The 21,229-nt window shown below is 54.1% G+C and overlaps 2 protein-coding genes across 4 annotated transcripts in view; one reads left to right on the forward strand and one right to left on the reverse strand.

Moving 5' to 3' along the window:
- Positions 1-9,787: 9,787 nt before the first annotated feature.
- Positions 9,788-17,942, reverse strand: SLC16A6 (solute carrier family 16 member 6). Of its 2 annotated transcripts, XM_039716077.1 has the most exons (6): positions 17,671-17,942; positions 15,369-15,610; positions 14,635-14,778; positions 13,830-13,958; positions 12,172-12,993; positions 9,788-11,590 (listed from the first exon to the last, which is right to left on the reverse strand). In XM_039716077.1, exons 2-6 carry the CDS (start codon positions 15,601-15,603, stop codon positions 11,337-11,339), a joined length of 1,584 nt encoding a protein of 527 aa, XP_039572011.1. In that variant the 5' UTR covers positions 15,604-15,610; positions 17,671-17,942; the 3' UTR covers positions 9,788-11,336. The 2 variants fall into 2 exon arrangements, with proteins under 2 accessions (XP_039572011.1, XP_039572012.1); XM_039716078.1 differs by lacking the exons at positions 15,369-15,610; positions 17,671-17,942 and having other exon boundaries at positions 13,830-14,086; positions 14,635-14,768.
- ARSG (arylsulfatase G) overlaps positions 15,638-21,229 on the forward strand; it is a 30,984-nt gene continuing 25,392 nt past the window's right edge. The window contains exon 1 of one of the 2 annotated variants that reach the window (XM_039716075.1): positions 15,638-15,731. The gene's annotated coding sequence lies outside the window, so the exon portion shown is untranslated. Of the gene's footprint in view, positions 15,732-20,517; positions 20,641-21,229 lie in introns of those variants that run through there. The other variant, XM_039716074.1, reaches the window with a different exon arrangement.

The following is a 21,229-nucleotide window of genomic DNA, read 5'->3' on the forward strand; positions in this document are numbered from 1 at the left end:
GACAGGGACAGGGACAGGGACAGGGATGGGACAGGGACAGGGACAGGGACAGGGACAGGGACAGGGACAGGGATGGGACAGGGACAGGGACAGGGATGGGACAGGGACAGGGACAGGGACAGGGGCAGGGGGCACGGAGAGGACACAGAGGGGACAGGCAGGGGAGAAGGAGAGGACAAGGGAGGGGACAGGGGCAGGGGGCACGGAGGGGACAGGGAGGGGACACAACGAGGGGACAGGGACAGGGGACACGGGCACCTCCCCCGGCCTGCCCCGTGTCCCCGGTCCCTGTGCTGCCACCGCCCCGGTGGCGCCAGGAGCGAGCCCAGAGCCCGGCGGGGGCGGGAGGGACACGGGGGCCGATGGGTCCCCAAGGGCGGCTCTTCGTGACCCGGGAATGGCTCCGGTCCCGTCAGGGCTCCGGTCACCTGCGGGAGTGGGACTGGCATCCCCGGACCCTGCCCGGGCTGTGTGGGATGGGATGGGATGGGATGGGATGGGATGGGATGGGATGGGATGGGATGGGATGGGATGGGATGGGATGGGATGGGATGGGATGGGATGGGATGGGATGGGATGGGATGGGATGGGATGGGATGGGATGGGATGGGATGGAATGGAATGGAATGGAATGGAATGGAATAGAATGGAATAGAATAGAATAGAATAGAATAGAATAGAATAGAATATCCTAAGTGGGAAGGGAACCACGAGGATCATTCCAGTCCAGCACAGAGCCACATTCCCACCCTGGCAGTGCTGTCCAAACCCTCCTGGAGCTCTGGCAGCCTCAGGGCCATTCCCTGGGGAGCCAGGGCAGTGCCCAGCACCCTCTGGGGGAAGAACCATTCCTGATATCTGCTGGCACAGCCAGCCTGAGGCTGCCACCGGCTCCAGGTGACAGAAAGCCCAGGGCAGGGAGCCTGGGCAGTGCCTCGAGCTGCACCCAGCCTCTTCCTTCCTCCCTTCTGCAGCTCTGGGGCCGTGCTGGTGGCAGTGCCCAGCCCTGCCTGCAGACCCAGGGTGAGGAGCACATCTCAGGGTGCTCTCCAGCAGCTCAGCCATTCCCGAGGCGGGACCAGCAGGATGCTCTGGGCAGCTTTTGGGCCACTCTGCTGCCCTGGTTTTGGCTGGGCTGTGCTTGCCCCGGACCTGCTGGGCCCTGGCAGCTCTTGCCTGGCCCCTCTGCTGTCACCCCTGCCTGGGAGCCATCCCCTCTCACCTGAGAGTGGATTTCAGCCCCCTCAGGCAGCCCTGGTTTCCCAGCTCCTGGCAGGATGCGTTTCACAACCCCGGCCTGGTTTGTGTCTCTGTTGCTGTAGATACCAGCAGCTTCTGCCTCGGTGTGTTTGCTTGTTTTTCTCATCTTTCTATGGCCTTACAGACACAAAAACTGTACGAGCACATAAGTTCAGGGTTTCCAAAGGAAGCTGTGGTCTGAGACATGCAAAGAAATGTCAGTGGTGGAGAGTTACACTTGTGGTTAGTGACTGTTTATTTGTTTTGCTAAGTAGAAGCAGGTGTCACAGAGGGTATTTGGGGAAAGAGGAGAAGGGTTGTGCTGCTCAGAGGCTTGAAAACCTTCTCACCAGTGTTAACTGTTGTTTTCAGACACCAGCAGCAGAGAGAGAGAAGGACTTTGCTTCATTCTTTCAACACAAAGATTAAAACCTTTCAGCTTTCTCCTTTCATTTTCATTTTGTGTGTTACAACTTGAGAACCTTATTATCAAGGACTGCACAGAGATGATAGTGAAGCAGCGACAGAAACCCCAAAGGTGTTCACCAAAACCCCTAAAATTGTTCAAGGAGAACCATGAGAGGTTATTAAAATGCCTCGGGGTGCTGCTGCAGGATTGAAGTGTAATTTATGGAGGAAACTTTGTGTATTTAAAGGGTTACTCCCTGCCATTTACTATGGACTATTTTAAAGTTTACTGTCTGACAAGGAACTACCAGTGCACTAAAAATTCTTCTCTGGAAAGCTAATGTTTGTATCTCTTGGCTGCCACTGGTTGCTAACATGATGCTGAGTGTTTGGTCTGTGCTGAAGCTGCCTGTATCCAGGAATCTTTGTCTTCATCACTCTTGAACGCTCCTAAATCGAGGCTGGGGAGTGCTCTGGGATCTGCCCAGGGCTCCAGGGAGAGCAGACAAGTCTGGCTGCATCTCACATATTTCATGGTGTTCAGGAGAAAATGCCTTGAATTTAATCCAGGTTATTTACATAGTTCCTTTTTTTTTTTTTTTATCAGGTTCGGTTTTTAGTGGGTGCTTTGTGTGAGAGGTTTAATTTCCTGTGTCAGGATGTTATTTGTAATTACTGTAGCCAGGATTTGGGCAGTTTCTGTTCTTGTTCTTTACCTCTCCCAGGTAGGACACTTCCTGCCCTGTGCTGGCAAATTGACTCCCCTGTACCTGGGCCCCAAATCAGGCTGACAGGGCACATTTCCCACTGTGCACAATTTTCAGGGCTAATTTTTGCTCTCAGCTTTCCAGATCTGCTTTTGTTCTCCCTTCCTGCCCTCACATACTGTGAGCAATTAACTCCTCTAAAACATGTGAATTTTGCTATTAGAAGTCCACACCAGAGCACATCTTGATGCATTTTTAAAATCACTGCTTTGAAATGGAACCTCTTCTGCATTTTGATATTTACTGCTATTGTTTCCTTGGTCCACAAAGCAGAATTTGATGTGGGTACAAGGTTTATATTCAGTTCCCACTTTGCCCACTGAGCAGTTTGGTCTCTGCCCTGCTCCAGGGGCTTTGAAGCAAGGAGAGCTCCACAGGTGGGGCAGGGTCAGTGTCTCATCCTTGAAGACAAACACAGAGTTTGAATTCTTGAATTCTTGACTCACTCAGAGCTGTGCAAATAAATGAAATACATAGAAAAGGTGAATAAAGATGGGCTGTGGCACTGCCTGTGTAGCTCTGGGAGGACTGGGTTTGTCTCCATGAATCCACTTTGTGAGCTACAGCTTGCGGGGTTGTGTTTAATTATTGGGGTGCTCTGTTTGCACCCGGGTTTGCTGTAAGTGCTGATGGGGAGTGGGTTCACCTGCTGGGCTCTTTGTGCCATTGGCCAAAGCTGGGAAAGGCTCTGAGCTCTGGCAGTGGGGCAGCAAATGGGAGAAGAAACAGAGAAATTCCCCTCGTAGGGTACAGTCTGTTTAATATTTTTTTTATCTGGGTGGGGAATTGCTGAGAAGGGGGAGCTGTGCAGGGCCAGGGAGTCCCTGTGGGTGCAGCTGGAGGTTCCTCTGTGGGCAAAGCCCTGGCTGGGCTGTGAGCAGCTGGGATTGGGCAGAAAAGGGCCAATAAAAAGTGTTTGTCCCCAGTGTCACCCACTGTCACCCTGGTGGGGCCAGCCCGGCAGGGTTTGTGGCCCTGATAGCCCCAGGACAGGGCAGGGCTGTGCCTGCCCGGGGCTGATAAGGCTGATAAGGCTGATAAGGCTGTGGCAGCAGCCCTGGGGGTGAGGATGAGCTGGGGCTGTGCTGGGCACAGGGATGGTGAGCCCGGGGCTGGCAGCACCACCAGGGGAAGGGAGTGATTTCAGGGCAGGAGGGAGCCCGCAGCCTGTGGGGAGGAGAGGATCTGCTGGGCTTCCTCTCCAAGCTGTTGCTCCCTGATCCCAGTTTCCCAGTGCTTGGCAAAGGCTGGCTTGTCCCCCTGCACTGCTTTTGTAGGAGCAGCAGAGGCACATCCCATCCTGCACCCACAGGGGTTCATCCCATCCTGTATCCACAGGGATTCATCTCACCCTGCACCCCCAGGGCTGGGGATGTGCTGAGGGTCAGGACTGCATCCCATCCTGTATCCACAGGGATTCATCCCCTCCTGTATCCACAAGGATTCATCTCATCTTTCATCCACAGGGATTCATACCTTCTGCACCCACACGTTGTAGTGCTTGGCAAAGGCTGGCTTGTCCCCCTGCACTGCTTTTGTAGGAGCAGCAGAGGCACATCCCATCCTGCACCCACAGGGGTTCATCCCATCCTGTATCCACAGGGATTCATCTCACCCTGCACCCCCAGGGGTTCATCCCATCCTGTATCCCCAGGGCTGGGGATGTGCTGAGGGTCAGGACTGCATCCCATCCTGTATCCACAGGGATTCATCCCCTCCTGTATCCACAAGGATTCATCTCATCTTTCATCCACAGGGATTCATACCTTCTGCACCCACAGGGCTTCATCCCATCCTGCATTCCCAGGGTTGCATCCCTTCCTGCATCTCCAGGGCTGGGAACATGCTGAGGGTCCGGGCTTCATCCCTTCCTGCATCCCCAGGGATTAAATCCATCCTGTATCCACAGGGCTGCATCCCTTCCTGCACCCCCAGGGATTCAATCCATCCTGTATCCATAGGGATTCATCCCTTCCTGCACCCCCAGGGCTTCATCCCACCTGGAGCAGGAGTGGCCGTGTGTGCCACAGTGTCCCCACAGTGTCACTGTCACCGCGGAGCTCTGGCTGCCAGGGCTGGCCCTGGCCAGGACACAGAGCCATGGGAAGGGCACTGCCAGCAGGGGAAGGGGTCAGGGACCTGTGAGGCTCTGGGCAGCCAGAGGGCTGGGTGAGAAAAGGCTCCAGGGGCAGCAGTGTCCCAGGGGCAGAACTGGGGACCTTTCTGGGGATGCTCATCCATCACTGCATTGTTTGGTCTTTAATTTCTAGTTCATCCCATTAACTTCCAGTTCATTCCATTCATTTCCAGTTCATTCCATTCATTTCCAGTTAATTTCATAAATTTCCAGTTTGTTCCGTTAATTTCATTAATTTCCAGTTCATTCCATTAATTTCCAGTTCATTCCATTAATTTCCACTTTATTCCATTAATTTCCACTTCATTTCATAAATTTCCAGTTCATTCCATTAATTTCCACTTCATTCCATTAATTTCCAGTTCATTCCATTAATTCCCAGTTAATTTCATTAATTTCCAGTTAATTCCATTAATTTCCAGTTAATTCCATTAATTTCCAGTTCATTTCATAAATTTCCAGTTCATTCCATTAATTTCCAGTTAATTCCATTAATTTCCAGTTCATTCCATTAATTCCCAGTTCATTCCATTAATTCCCAGTTCGTTCCATAAATTTCCAGTTCATTCCATTAATCTCCAGTTTACAGCCACTCCCCTGCCCTCAGCACAGCGAGGGGAGCTGGGCTGTTCCCTCCATGCCCAGGGCAGGGGTTGGGAGGGTGCTCAGCAGGGTTTAGGAGGAGCATCCCCTGCCCTGTGCGTGGGCAGTGGTGGGAATGGAAGCCCCCCAAGAAGTGCCTGTCCCCTGCCATCCCCAGCTATAACTTCACAGGGGCCTTTGATTTGGGTCTTTGTCTCATTTTGCAGCACGTCAAAAATAAAACCACCTGTCCTATCACAGCAAAAGAGCCCAGAAGTGCTTAAACCCCCAAATTGTGATAATTCCCACAGCCCCAGCCCAGAGTGGTGGGGATTAAAGTGAACCAGAGGGGCACAGGGGAGGAGCAGCCCTGCTGGCACAGCTGAGGCAGGAGCACGGGGCGATGCTCAGCCTGGTTTGCTCTCACCTCGCTGCTCTCTGGGGTGCTTTGGGCTGCTCCTGTGGCCAGCACCCAGCAGTGGATGCAGCAGAAAAAGCCTTCACAACGTTAATGAAAGCTCTGACAAAGGGAGGCGAGGGGAACTATTGTCTCCTTGGCCTTCTCCTCAGAGCTTCTGCGTGTAATGAGACTTTTGGTTATGCTTGTGGCTTCTGTGACAAAGCTGTGATTTAAGGGCTGTCTGCTCCGAGGCAGAGCTGCTCACACAGGCCAAAGTGCTGGTGAGTAATATTTTACCACAAATTGTTGTAACTGGAGCTCGACGACTGCAGTAGGAAGGAGGGGGGGGCTGCGTTTGATTTATTAGATGACTTAGTGCAATTTGCAGAGCGAGCTTTGTGCTGGTGTGGCCGTGGATTTGCAAATCCAGCAAGTAAAAGTCCGTGGGAGTGGGGAGGGGAAATCTCCCTGGTTTGGTGCCACCGTGTCCAGAGGAGCAGCCTGGATCTGTTGTGGGGGGCACGGGGGCTGCCAGGCAGCTCTGGGGACCAGCAGCAGCTGGGCATGTCCTGGAGCCATCCCCGTGTGTGTGCATGGAATCACAGGATGGATCCATTGAGGTTGGAAAAAACTCCAAAACTGAGCCCAGCCTTTGGTCAAACACCCCCTGACCAGCTACACAGGGCACTGAGGGCCACGTCCTGGTGCTCCGTGGGCACCCCCAGGGTGGGGACTCCAAACCCCCCGGGCAGCCCCTTCCCATGCCTGCCCACCCTTTCCATGGAGAATCCTTCCTGGATTTCTCCTGCCTTTTGGCACCAGGTGTAAAACAGCCCCTCTGGGCAAGCAGGGCTCCCTCAGCCTCCAAACCCAGCCACAAAGGGACGCTTTCCTAAACCCCAGGCTGTTCCTAAGCCCCAGAGTGTTCCTAAGCCCCAGACTTCTCCTAAGCCCCAGACTTTTCCTAAACCCCAGGCTGTTCCTAAGCCCCAGGCTTTTCCTAAGCCCCAGGCTTTTCCTAAGCCCCAGGCTCTTCCTAAACCCCAAACTTTTCCTAAGCCCCAGACTCTTCCTAAACCCCAAACTTTTCCTAAGCCCCAGACTCTTCCTAAACTCCAGACTCTTCCTAAGCCCCACAGTGTTCCTAAACCCCACAGTGTTCCTAAACCCCAGGCTGTCCCTAAACCCCAGGCTGTTCCTAAACCCCAGAGTGTTCCTAAACCCCAGGCTGATCCTAAACCCCAGGCTGTTCCTAAGCCCCAGGCTTTTCCTAAGCCCCAGGCTCTTCCTAAACCCCAAACTTTTCCTAAGCCCCAGACTCTTCCTAAACCCCAGGCTGATCCTAAACCCCAGGCTGTTCCTAAGCCCCAGGCTTTTCCTAAGCCCCAGGCTCTTCCTAAACCCCAAACTTTTCCTAAGCCCCAGACTCTTCCTAAACTCCAGACTCTTCCTAAGCCCCACAGTGTTCCTAAACCCCACAGTGTTCCTAAACCCCAGGCTGTCCCTAAACCCCAGGCTGTTCCTAAACCCCAGAGTGTCCCTAAACTCCAGGCTGTTCCTAAACTCCAGGCTGTTCCCAAACCCCAAACTTTTCCTAAACCCCAGACTCTTCCTAAGCCCCAGAGTGTTCCTAAACCCCAAACTTTTCCTAAACCTCAGACTGTTCCTGAACCCCAGGCTGTTCCTAAACCCCAGACTCTTCCTAAGCCCCAGACTTTTCCTAAACCTCAGACTGTTCCTAAACCCCAGAGTGTTTCTAAACCCCAGGCTGTTCCTCGAGCCAGCCTGTGCAGCATCTTTAGGAAGTTTTGAGGAGGAAGGAGGCGTGGAGGGCAGGCTTGCATCACTGTGAGAATTCAGGTCATGTTTACTACAGGCAGCTGGAACACGATGATCTCAGACGGTAACAAGTAACATCTGAGGGGACGACTTAAAACATTCAAGCTGTTTTGTAAGCACCTACTTTGCTTTCTTTCCAAGCCCAGTTTGGCTATTTGCACGGATTCATTTGTCCCCTTAAGAACACGGTGTCATCTTGCTGAAATAAGTGAAAAAGGACAGGAGGTTTGCCCTTCCTTTTCATTTCAAATGGAAAAATGGTTTTGTCTTTTTTTGTTTGGCTGGCTTTGTGTTGTTGTTTTTGTTTCATTTTTTTTAAAAAAGGCCCCAAAACAGCAAACAAAGCCCCACAGCCCAGCTTCCTTTCTGCTTCAGCAAGGACAGATACCTGTGCTCTGAGGGCTTCTGGCCTCTTGCAAGCTGACCTTGTGTAATTTCCTCTATTTACATTTGGCCAGCACTGGCCTCATTGACTACAAGAGTTTATACAACTCCTTTGGAGAGGAATACCAAGGATTGCTGAGGCACGTCCTGCCCACATTCTCCTATTTACTGTGCTGCTAAATAGATGTACAGTGCTGCTGAATAAATATATCCTTATCCTATTTTGTTCTTGCTTTAATGCCTTTGTGGCAGGATAACAGAGAAGGTCACAGGCAATTAATTTAAACCAGGTGGGAAAAATGACTCTTAAAATCTTTCTGTGCAGGGAGACATCTGATAGTGCTCCAGTTAAACGTGATTTTATTTACGTGAACCGTGTGCAGGCTTTGTAATGCTCTTTTTTGGGGGGGTTGTTTTTGAGGAAACTGTTGCAAATAATGTTTGCTCACTGCTGTAAGAGAGCCAGAGTCGAATTTGGAGACAGATTATCTCCCCTGGACTTTGGTGCTGGCATGCACAGCTCACCTCTGCAGCCGCAGTGGAAACAGCTTGTACCTAATGCACATCAGCGTGGTGATGATTGCCTCAGCCAGCAGGGCATTTGCAAACCTAATGCTTGCAGTGGTATTTGGGACGTGGCAGCACTGCTCCTGCCGGGGTCTGGGGACGCTGGACGGGCTGAGCAGGGAAGGGCAAATCAAGAAATTAGGTTTGAGGGACAGAAAATTGCTCTTCATCTGCTGTTTAGTGGCTTTGAGGGGGGTGGGTTAAAGTAGATTTTTTCTGATACACGAGTTGCTCAGCCTGGCATGGAGAAAGCATTCAGCAATTCAGGGGTGATAAAATAATGCCATGGCTGTGTGCCCAAGTGCCAGCAGCTCGGGACAAGGCTCCCTCTGGCCAGGGCTCCGGGGTGAGGCTCACAGGAGCACCCTCGAGGTCAGCACTGATCCACAGCCTGCAGGCAGCTCCTCCAGAGCTGGGATTGCCCAACAGGGCAAGCAGGGCCACTTCAGGCTGCAGGAGTGATGTGGCAGCTCCCCGCTGCAAACCAGGGATGCAGGAGAAGTTTCTTCACTGGGTTTATTATTAAAAAAAGCGAGAAGAAAAAAAAAACCAAAAAAAAAGGAAAAAGTTTATTGCAAATCTCAGTGTTTTAAGAGTATTTCCAGAGTCCATTTTGTTACAAACAAATCAGTAAATCCTGCTTGTGCTGTGCCCTCACACACACACACTCACCACTCGCTCCCCTGCTCGTGCCACGACGCAGACAGGAACAGAAAGGGACTGTGAGGTCAGTGACAAACGGAGCATTTGATCTGGATTGGAAACTTGGTAAAAAAAAAAATAAAAGAGAGAGAAAAAACCCAAACTAAGTACAGTAGAACCTCGCAAATCTGCAGAACAGGGAGCTTCCACACACACGCAAAACCTGGAGGCCTTAATTCCACTTCCAAGCAGTTGTAATAGCAAAGTGCTGTAGTGAGGTCTCGTATCACAAAGACTTCAACAACCTTACAAGGATAGGCTACAGAACATTTACCAAAACGCTTGAAGTATCATAAATTAACAATAAATTAAAAGTACATCGTAATGCAACGTGGCTATTTGTTCACTGATCACCGATTCACACAACTCTAGTTCTCTGTAAGGGATCTTCCAGTCCTGGGTGCAACACAGCGAGGTTCTGCTGGCCGTGATAAAGTGCTGAGGCAGAGGAAGGACACGAGACCGCAGGTCCCGGGCAGTGAGGATGAATTGCTCCAGCCACTTGGTTGCAAGAGTGCCTGTTTCTTTTTTTTTTTTCCTTCTTTTTTTTCTTCTTTTTTTTTAGCTTTTTTCGTTTTTAATTTTTTTTTTTGACATCTAAGACAGAAAAAACAAACCAAGCACCTTCCCAAAAAGAGGTTGTTCTTTTTTTTTTTTTTTTTTTTCTTCTTTTTTTTTTCCTTTTTTCGTTTTTAATTTTTTTTTTTTTGACATCTAAGACAGAAAAAACAAACCAAGCACCTTCCCAAAAAGAGGTTGTTCTTTTTTTTTTTCTTTTTTTCTTTTACAGATTGTCCCACATTTCTATGGCTGGTAAAACACAGATAGGTCAGTGTAGCAGTTAATGGATGATGCCACTTCCACTTAAGTACACAGAAATGGTGGTCTGGGGTTTCTTTTTCCCCCAGACCAGAACAGACTTGTTTGATTTGTCCCCCTGAGTTGCCTAGAGGCGAGAAGATGCATATAGGTGGGGTAAGCAAGCTCGTGTCACTGTGAGCAGGAATCTCTCCCATTAAGACTGAATGAACAGCTCAAATGCTGTCTTTTATCCTTCCCTTCATGCACAGGCTCTGCTTCATTTCTCACTGAAGTCAGTAGCAAAAAATAAGAAGCCCCTGGCTGACTTTAGGGCAGAGCTGGGGAAGGGGTGCAGCTCGGGCCACCCCACCCCGTGGTGGCAGGGCTGGGGGGCAGAGGGACAGGGGAAGGTCCTGGGGGGCCACAGGCAGCTGGGGCTGCAGCAGAGATTTCCTTGTGCACCTGTGAGCCGGGGTTTGGGGTACATTAAGACATCCTGGGCCAAATCCTCCCTGTGGGGTGGGCTGGTTCCAGCAGCCGTGCTGGGTCTGTGGGCACCAGCTGAGCCTTTTTCCATTGAAAGAAATGCTGGATCTGTAGTTCTTTTCTTGTTTTTTTTTTTCCTTTTTAAATAACTGGGTTACTTAAGACTTACCTATTAAAAACAGCTACACTTTATGCTGTAAGAGTAATTTTCCCAACAATTTCACAAGCAATACAAGATAGGCATTGAAGAGATTGATGTAAAGACAGCTTTCCGTTATGCAGAAGATCACTTTTCCTCTCCAGTTATTTAAGCTAACCTCCTTTAACAATCCCAGAATAAATTAATAAATACTAGTTAAATTAGAAACAGTACATCAGGTCTGACTATCAACAGACAACAGTTCTAAGGATCCCAGGTGGGAGAAGAAAAATGATCTTATGAAATATGTGCAGTAATAACTGGCCATAAAGACACACGGAGCCTTTGATTTCCCAGCATTATGTGACATTCAAGTTAAGATCATTAGCAATGGTTTCTAATTGTCAGCTATCTAGCCTGGCCTCCTCCTCCTCCAAGCTAAAAGTGAGTCTGTATCCCTCCAGAAGATGCAGTTGGCTACTGGTGGTGTCTGAAATGCTCGTCTCCAGTTCGTGTCATTGGGTCTGTGTGGAGTTGGTGGTAGGGCATGGCTGACAGTCAGAGGCTGAGCTGCTTCTGCTGTTGTCAGTATTTATGGATCAGTTGGACCTTTACCTATGCTTGTTATCAGGAAAGCAAGTGTGCATCACATCTTCATGCTAGACAGAAGTTATTCTTATGTGACTATCCGTATTTTCTATGGAGCTTTCCATTGTTGGTTAAAAAAATTCTGTCTAATATTTAAAAAAAAAAAAATGTTGGTAGCAACTGTTCACATTTAAAATTTCACATTCCCTTTAGAATGGAGCTTTAAAACGTGGAGCAGAGCTGACATTTCCCCCAGCCTTACACTGAGTACATTAGATGGAGAAGGAACAGGGTTTTTTATACCACGCTGTCAGAGCCTTTTCCTGAATTTTCTGCCTTTCCAATATCCATGTCTATAAAGTCATCTGGTAGTTCTGGTGGTGGCCCTGCCGTGCTCTCCTCCACATGCTGCTGCTGCTGTTGCTGCTGCTGGTGGCACAGCCCAGTCTTGCACGGCCTCACCAGGGCCAGGAACACGGCCCCCAGGACCATGCCAGCAGCACAGGAGTAGAAGGCTGAGCTGTAGTTCTTTGTCGTATCCACTAAGACACCTGGAAAAAAAACATTTACAGCAGTTAGCCACAGCCCACTCCCCCCCTGCCCTGCCCTGCCCTCCTGTAGGGCTTTAATCTGCATTTTATCTGTGGCCAAAACTCGGTGACAACTGGATGCCACGTTAAAAAATAAACCCATTGTGTTCTGGGGTACACAGTGTCATCTGCAGGCCACTCAGAAGCCCCTGGGCACTGCAGGGATGCTGAGATGCATCAGGCATCTGTTTGTTCTGCCAGCCTTCACCTTTCTGCAGTGCGTGGCACAGGCACAGCGAGAGGGATTCGCCTCTGCTTGCGCCTGAAGTGCTGCCAGGTTTGGGTTTCTAACAGGATCAGGGGAGCACTGCAGCATTTCCCTTCCCTCTGAGCTCCTCAGTGCCTCGTCCGTGGGACTCTGCAGAGCTGCATTGCAGTCTTCTGGCTCTGGGAGACTCCCAATAGTGGCTGCAGGGTTTTTAGGGGCGTGCTGTGATTAGTGCTGCCAGAATACCAGGTATAGTGATACCTTCCAGACAGAGATCAGCACCAACAGCTGTCAAACATCTCCAGAACAAAACCAAGACCAAAGTTTGCGTTACCTGCAAGGGGTGGTCCAGCCAACCCAGCTAAGCTCTGAATGAAGACATAGACTCCAGCTGCAGAGGACATCCTCTCAATGCCAACCACGTCGTCTTCAGCCAGGAGGGGAATATGCGTGCCCGCCACCGTGCCGAGCATGAACCCAAAATAAACGCTACATATCATCAGGCCCCAGAATCCAGAGGCAAAGGGGAAGGCAACCAACGCTACCGCCAGCAGGGTGACGCAGATGAGCTCGATGTAGATCTTGCGGATGGGCTTCTTGTTGAGAAGCCAGCCTGCAAAGATCCTGCCGAAGACCTCGGCGATGGCCATGGCCGACAGGATGTAGGCAGAGTGGTCTTTGCCGATGCCGAGGCTGCGGCTCAGGGGGATGATGTAGAGGGAGGGAGCGAAGAAGCCCAGGGTTGCAAACAGGCCAAAGAATGCATAACAGATAAAGCTATAGTCTCTCATCACAGAGAAGTCCAGTAGTTTGGTTTTTGGTTCTGGAGGGGTGCTGTTATTGTCAGCGGGATTCTGTCCGTGTTGCTTTGGTTCTTCACTTTTCGGCTCTGCTTTGGTTTTTCCAGGCACATTGCTGGGTGAGGTAGTTATATCGACTCCTGAGTCTATGGACTCTATTGAGGTGCATGTTTGTTCGTTTTCAAGCATGTACTTTGTCTCTGTGGACTCCTCTGGAGGCTGTGCTTTCACTTCTTCCTGCTCTCTGATGACGATGGGGCGCAGCAGCGAGCCGCAGGCGGTGATGCCCAGCTGCAGCACCCCGACAGAAAGCATGCTGTACCTCCAGCCAATCTGCTCCTTCAGGGCCGTGATTGCTGAGGGAAGAGGAGAAGTGTGACTGGGAAAGCCTGCAGTTACACCAAGGAATTGTATTTACAGCCAGGGAAGGGACTGGAGATTGGCCACTGGAGGGTTCCAGGCACCCCTCAAAAAGGCTGAGCAGGGCTCCCTCTACCCAGGGGTCTGGCACCCACCCTCCTCCCCTCTGCTGCAGCAGACAGAAGCTAAAAGCTGTGTCTACCACCTGGCTAGCAGATGCCACCCTCTAAGTAGCCTCTTTTGGAGTCTCAGCAAGTTTGGGGACAAAGAGGGTGCTGTTTTCAGTGAAGGAGGGCAAACTCAGCTGCCCCCAGCCTGAAACCAGCTGGCAGAGGAAGTCTCTTAGCCCTGCTCAAAGGTGCACGTCACTGCCTAATTACCAGCCCTCCTTTGCACCCAAAGCAGCTTTGCAGTGGGGATTAGCCCAGAGCACAGCAGACCACATAAACCTCCAAGGGCAGAGGTGACAGGGCCGTGATGCCTGGGCACAGGTCCCCAAAAGGCTGGAGAACTTTGGCAGCCCGTGCTGAGCACAAGCCCAGTAACCTTTAGGAGCAGCTCTGGGCACTGTGTGTTTTAAATAGCTGAAGTTTCTCGGGCTTATTTTTAGCCTGCCAGATCTATATAGGGAGCCTGGCGGGCTGCATATCAGCCAGGCATGTCCTGCCCTGGCACATGGCACCGGGGGGGCTCGGGCAGTGTCACACCCGTCCTGGCAGTGCTGGGTGCCACGGGCACGTGAGCAACCACTTATGGGCACTGAGCTGGCCTCTGGCTGTTTGCTTGGGGCAAGGATTGTGCCTTTGGCACTCCCAGCACGTGGGCACCGTACCTGGTGCGAAGGAGAAGACGGCGAAACATTCCCCTGTGGATGCCACCGCTGTGACCAGCGAGCGCCTTTTGTCAAAATACTGTGATAAAATGGTGACAGTCGGGAGGAAGGAGAGGCAGTATCCCAGGCCTGTGAATAAATGCCAAAAATTGCCATAACAACAAGTAAAGGAGGGGGAAACACCGATGCAAGAACACGTTAAGTCGGCTTTCCCGGTGGTCATTACAGTATCATTTCGGCCAACTCAGCAAGTCACCCTGGAAGAAAATCATTGGGGAAACCAGTATGTTATTTTTTTTGTAAATTGGAAGGGGGAAAAGAAAAGAAAAAGAAAAGAAAAAAGGAGAGTAAAACCCAAACCAAGAGACCCAGCATCCCAAACCTGCTAGGTAATGCCTTCTGCTCCCAAACAGCCAGTGGGGTCCACTTTGAGGACCTCATCTGCTTAAAGTGAGCCTGCAGCAGCTGTTCCCCAAAGCAAGGCAAGCTCCTGGCCATGGACATGAACAGGACACCCAGGCCAGGCTGGAGAGGGGGAAAAGCATCAGGAGAAGAAACCAGAGACAGAGGGAGGTTAGAGGATTTGATCCCAGGCACAGCTTTGGTCTCCCCAGCCATCCCAGCTGATCAGAAGCGACCGGCGCGGCTGCACGAGCTCAGGGCCGAGGCCAGGGCACAGAGCGGTGCCCGGGGTGGCACGGGCACAGAGCCAAGCCCGGGGCCCATCCTCGCTGCGGGATCAGCTCAGGAGGGGCAGCAGCCCCGAGCACACCCCGTGGCAGGTGGGGCCGGGGGCGTGACTCACCGGAGACGATGCCGATGGTGACGTACATGTCCACCACGCTGCGGGCGAAGGCGGCGATGACCATGCCGGTGCTGACCAGCAGCCCCCCGGCCATCACCACCAAGCGGTGGCCGAAGCGGTTGCTCAGGACCGTCGACAGAGGAGCTGCAGAGGGAGAGAGCTGTGGTCAACACCTCAGCAACTTCACAGCCACCATCTCTGCAAGGCTGGTCTCGTACTCCTGCCCGGGTCCCCGTGAGGTGCCACCTCCCTGCACAGCACAGCATCACCCTGGAGCCACCCTGGGAGCACTGCACAGCTCACAGCGCTACAAAATCACCAGAATGCACTTAAAGACAAGCACGTGGCAGCCTGGGACAAATCTCCAGCCACATGCCCCGACACCACTGGATTTCAGCAAGGCTCAAGTTATTTCTAATCCTTTTCACTGGAGAGTTTGGTTTGAAAACTCTGGTTTTTGCCTCTTGCTGGTGAGACATAAAGAACTGGGTCAGGCTCAGTGACATGGACCATGTCCCTGCACCACCCACAGACATGAGCTGGGGCTCAAAGGGACTGCCAGGCTGAGACAGACACTTCTTGGCATTTGAGGAGCAGCCTCTGAGCTTTATGGCTGTGATTTGATTTATAATGGAGCCATTAGAGGCACAAAAGTCACAGGTGCCAGGTCCTTGCGTGCTGAGTCAGCAGAATGACTGCCCCTTGCACCTGGGCCGAGCGCCTGCTCCTCTTACCTGTGAAGGTCTGTACAAACACACATATGGATATTATCCAGGATATCCTGCTGTTGGTCTCGTCAAAGCTTTCCATCAGGTCGTTGAAGAAGACTCCAAATGATTTTATGATGCCGTATGTCAGGGCTTCCACCACAAAGAACGCAAAAGCGACCGTCCAGCCCCATCCTCCGTCAGGCACTTTAGTATAAACGTTTGCAGAGGTGCACGGCATCTTTACAGCTTTGACCGTCATTTTGGATCTGGGAAAAGAGGGGACAGGCAGCCAGGCATCAGTTTAAGCTGAATTTTGCTGGAAGAGGCACAGCCTGGGAGCTGTAGCACCCCCAAGGCACCGTGAGCCAGACCCTGTGCTGCTGAGGAGTAAGTGTGGGAGTTGGGCTGGTGTTTGTGCCTCTGTCCCTCCGTGGGCTCCTTCCTGCTGCTGCCCTGTGAGCCCTGCACCAGAAACTCCCAGCTCAGCACCCGGGCGAGCTGTTCCCAGCAGCCAAGCCCGGGAGCTGGGAGCTGTCATCTGTCTGTCGGTGCATGGGGGCGGATGGATGCAGTTCGTGAAGGATCCACCGCGGAGCCCAGCGCTGGTGGAGCCGCACGAGCCCCCGGGGCACTGGCTGTCCCCAAAACGGCGGCTCAGGGCTGCCCACACCTCCAAACGGGGGTGGGGACACCCCCACTGCCACCAGCTCCCCTGCAGCCCCCTTGGCACTGCTGCCACCCCCGGGGCAGAGCGGGCTGGACGGGATCACCCCATAAGACACGGGGTGTCAGCCCTGCCCCGTGTCACCCTGTGGGGTGTGGGGGTGGCTTTGGTCCCACATGGAGCCCCCCACGGAACCCCAGCACTGCCACGACTGCACAGGTGGGACAGCAGCAGTGTCACAGTCGGGGGGAGGACACTGTGCTGGGGTCACCACCACAGCTGCACGGGGGGGACAGTGCCAGGGTTACAGTCCTGGGCTCACTGCCACACCTGCCGGGGGTCTGCTGTGCCGGGGTCAGCATGGCACCTGTGCAGGGGGACAGTGCCAGGTCACTGTCACACCTGCACGGGGGGAGCGCTGAGCCGAGGCCACTGCAGCACCACACCTCTGTGCAGGGGACAGTGCCGGGTCAGAAACATGCCTCTGCAGGGGGACAGTGCTGGGGTCACTGCCACACCTCTGTGCAGGGTGACAGTGCCGGGGTCACCGCCACACCTCTGGGGGGGGGACAGTGACAGGATCACCTGCACTAGCGGGGTCGGCTCTGGGCAGGGGACAGTGCCGGGGTCACGGCCACACCTGTGCAGGGGACAGTGCTGGGGTCACTGCCACACCTGTGCAGGGGACAGTGCCACACCTGTTTGGGGGTGCAGTGCCCGGGTCCCCCGAGGGACACCCGCGGGTTCAGCTCCCGCGGCCGCCCCGGCAGGGCAGCGAGCGGTGCCGCCCCGTCCCGCCCGGACCTGCGGCTCCCCCCGCCGCCGTCCCCGGCAGCCACCCGGCATTTCCCTCCTCCATTTTAGACTCGGCTCCTCGGCACGGCGCCCCGAGCCCCGGCCGCAGCGCACCGGGGAACTTCGCACGGCGGAGCAGGCGAGTGCGCGGCAGCGGGCGGCGAGCCCACGCCGGGGGTCCCCGAGCGGTTCGGGGGGTCCCCGGGCCCCGCAGCCCCTCCTGCGGTGCCGCATGGCTCCCGGGGGATCCGCTCCGCCGGGGATGGAGCGAGGCGTGGGCTCCTGCATCCCTGCGGCGCGGGCTCCGCTGCAGCCGGGCAGGGCGGGGGGCACGGGCGGGACCCCCGCCCGAACTTTGTGGGAAGTGCCCGGAGACCCCCCGAGAGAGGGGACGGGGCTGCCGCGAATTCCTGTGTCACGGCACGGGGAATGAGGGGGGAAAAGCAGATCGGGAGGAAGCACGCTTTAGGGAACAGAGCAAAAAAAAAAAAAAAAAAAAAGATAAGGGAAGGAAAAACAACCCAGCGAAACCGCAAACCTGGGCGTATGTTTTGTACATTTAAAGATTAAAAGAAATAATGGTGGCTGGGGAAAAAATTGAAAATGAAGGAGCCGGAGCGCAGGGGCCGGCGCGGCCCCCCCTCCCTGCATCACTTTCCCAACATTTCAGCCCTGATTCCTGCATCGCCGGGGCCGCGGGCTAAAAATACAGGGATGCGGGCGAGGGGAGGTGGGGACGGAAAACGCTGGAAAAACGGAAAAATAACGTTAAAAAGCGCCCCAAAACAGGGGAAAAAATTAAAAAAGGGAAACAAAGCCCTCCCCCACCCAGCTCCCGCGGAATCCCCGGGCGGGAGCCCCACTCACCCGGTGCTGCGGCGGGGTCAGGGGCTGCCCATGGCCCGGGAGGGCGAGCGGGCGACCCTCGGCGAGGAGCGGCCCCGCTGCCCGCCGGCCTCCGGCCGCTGCTGCTCCCGCTGCCCGCGGCGGCGGCTGCTGCTGCTCGGTGCTCGCTCGCAGCCCTTTTATACCGGCTGGAGCCGGTCTCCGCCGGCGGCTCCGCAGCGCCCATGTGCGCGGCGCCGGGCCCGGCTCGCCCAGCGGCGGCACCGCGTGTGCGGGAGGGGCGGTGCAGGGGCGGCCCCGGGCCCGCAGCCCCCGCGGCCCCCGGCCCGCACCTGCCCCGCACGGGGAGCTCCGGCAGGTGCCGGGCCGTCCTGCCAGAGCGGGGTCCGCAGCGTCCCCGGGTGCGGGTCTGGGGTATTCGGGGTCCGGAGTATTCCCAGGGTGCGGGGTCTGGGGTGCGGGATCTGGGGTGCGGGGTTTGGAGCATCCCCAGGATGCAGGGTCCGGAGTATTCCCGGCTGCGGGATCTGGGGCATTCCCGGGATGCGGGGTCCACAGCATCCTGGGGGTGTGGGGTCCGGGATGCGGAGTCCGGAGCATCCCTGAGTGCAGGGTCTGGAGCATCCCCGGGTGCGGGGTCTGGGGTATTCCCGGGGTCCGGAGCATCCCCGAGGTATGGGGTCCGGGATGCGGGGTCCGGAGCATCCCCCATTTCGGGTGGGATGCGGGGAGCACACACCGGAGCCCCCCACCCTGGTGCTGGTTCAGCGTGTTTGTCCCCCCCGAGGTTTCGGTGTTAGGGGAAATATGCCCCGTGTTTGTGTTTTTCAGGACGAAACATCTTGAATTTCTAGGGAAAACCCGGCCCGCACCTGCCCCGCACCGGGAGCTCCGGCAGGTGCCGGGCCGTCCTGCCAGAGCGGGGTCCGCAGCGTCCCCGGGTGCGGGTCTGGGGTATTCCCGGGGTGCGGGGTCCGGGGTCCGAAGCATCCCGGGGTGCGGGGTCCGGAACATCCCCGGGTGCGGGGTCCGGAACATCCCCGGGTGCGGGGTCTGGAGCATTCCCGGCTGCGGGATCTGGGATATTCCCGGGATGCGGGGTCCACAGCATCCTGGGGGTGTGGGGTCCGGGATGCGGAGTCCGGAGCATCCCTGAGTGCAGGGTCTGGAGCATCCCCGGGTGCGGGGTCCGGAGTATTCCCAGGGTGCGGGATCCGGGGTGCGGGATCCGGGGTGCGGGGTCTGGAGCATCCCCGGGTGCGGGGTCTGGGGTATTCCCGGGGTCCGGAGCATCCCCGAGGTATGGGGTCCGGGATGCGGGGTCCGGAGCATCCCCCATTTCGGGTGGGATGCGGGGAGCACACACCGGAGCCCCCCACCCTGGTGCTGGTTCAGCGTGTTTGTCCCCCCCGAGGTTTCGGTGTTAGGGGAAATATGCCCCGTGTTTGTGTTTTTCAGGGCAAAACATCTTGAATTTCTAGGGAAAAATGTCGCTCTTGGTTGTGTTTTCAGGGGAAGCCACTTGCTTTAGTTGTGTCTTTAGGGTAAACCTCCTTTCCTTTAGGGAAAATCTCATTTTGTTGCAATTTTAGGGGAAAACATCTCCCTTGGTTGCATTTTTAGGGCAAACATTTTCCTTGCTTGAATTTTTAGGGGGAATCATCTCTAGTGGTTGTATTTTTAGAGGAAAATATTTCTCTTAATTTCTTTTTTTTTTCTTCTTTTTAAGGGAAAAACCCATCCCTTAGTTGTATTTTTATGGAATACATTTCCTTTCGTTGCAATCCTAGAGAAAAACATCTTCCTCTGTTAAATTTTTAGGGGGAACTGTCTCTGTCAGTTGCATTTTTGGGGGAAACATCTCCCTTGGCTGTATTTTTTTGGGGGGAAATCATCTCCTTTAGCTGAACTTTTAGGGAAAACATGCCCTTTTGTTGCATTTTTGGGAAAAAATCTCATTTAGTTGCATTTTTTTAGGGAAAAACATGTCCCTTGGTTGAATTACAAGGGCAAAACATTTCCATTGGTTGCATTTCTAGGGAAAACAAACTCCCTTAGTTGGATTTTTAAGGGAAAACATGTCCTTTATGTAGGAAGCTTAAAAAGTAGGGATTTGTGAGTCAAGCAAAGCAGGAGAGACCAACTCACCACTTACAGGCATGGGGAGGGAGGGAGCAGGGGTTCAGTCATCCTAAAATCACAGAACATCCTGAGCTGGAAAGGACCCACAGGGATCAGTGAGTCCAACCCCTGGCTGTGCACAGACACCCCAAAAATCCCACCCCGCCCTTGGGAGCGTTGTCCAAGCTCTGCTGGAGCTCTGGCAGCCTCAGCTCTGCTGCTGCTCCTGCTCACCGTGCACAGAGGGATGCTGCCAGGAGGGTTTGGAGTCTTGCACCATTCCTCGTGGCTTCTGCCTGCAGGGAACAGCAGAGGGGTCAGAGTGGGCACACCTCTCCTCCCCTGCCCTCCTGGGATCTGCCCCTGTGCTGGCCCAGGAGCCCACCTCAGTGTGCTGGGTTAATGTGGAACCTGCTGATCCTGGTTCATACCCCTGGAAAAAGCAGCCAGGTTAAAATGTCCCTGCACTGCAAGGGCTGCTGTGTTTGGCTTGGCCAGAGTCCCTTCTGCTGCTTTTCCCTTCCTTTGTCTCAGTGGGATTGCTGATGGGACAACACAGCCAAGGGCAGCAGGTACTTGGGGCAAAATTCTCCAGATTGCTCAAAATGAGGCAAATTGTTGCTTTTTTTCAGGAACTTTGGGAAAGCTGCTGCTGGTTTCTCTTGGCAATGCTGGCCCAACAGCGGCTGCCTCCAGCAAGTGCTGGTGTTCTCAGGGAGGTTTCAGCAGCTCCCCTCCTCACAGTCCCCTGCTAAACAAGCTGAAATCCATCAGAAATCTGAGTCCTCAGCCATGGAAGTGCACCCTGTGTGTCCTTGAGAGCCTCCTATCTCCCTGTGCCGCAGGAACCCCTTTGAGGGAGCCTTTGGGGTGGGTGTCCTTTACCCATGCCCTGCCTTTCAGGGGCACAGGTAAAGGGTGAGCACCTTTATGTGGCCCTGCAGAGCCAATATCCCGTTATACAAGCTTTTCCCTGGGAGTGGGTCACCCTCCCCGTGCTGAAATTCTTCCTGGTAACGACAGTGGTTGTGGGACAGCAAAAGAGGTTTGTGCCTCCGGGGGAGAAATAAGAATGCAAATATCTTTGGCATGAAAAACCCAAAGCGATTTGCTCCTTGGTATTTCTTGTCAGTGCTCTGCATCTGTCTCTGCCTCACCTTCCCATTCCTTTCCTTCGGGCTTTCCAAGAGCAACAAGGCTTTGGGGAGCCAGGGGGGCTGCAGGGGCCCTGTGGGGGGACAGGGATGGTGCCTGCAGCCTCTCCAGCCCAGAGCTTCCCAGCCCCGCTGTAAAACCCTTTTCCCCCTGTATTTTTGCCCACTTTTGGGGGGGATTTCCCCGCTGCTTGGCTTGGCTGTGCCTGGCTGGGATCCTTTTCCCTGGCACATCCCTGGCGGGTCGGTGCCGTGCCTCTCCATCATCCCGGGAGCTGCGGCAGCAGGGCTGGGCTCTGGGGGCT

This window comes from Passer montanus, unplaced genomic scaffold, assembly GCF_014805655.1.
Source record: "Passer montanus isolate IOZ18808 unplaced genomic scaffold, ASM1480565v1 scaffold35, whole genome shotgun sequence".
NCBI classification, from domain to species: Eukaryota; Metazoa; Chordata; class Aves; order Passeriformes; family Passeridae; genus Passer; species Passer montanus.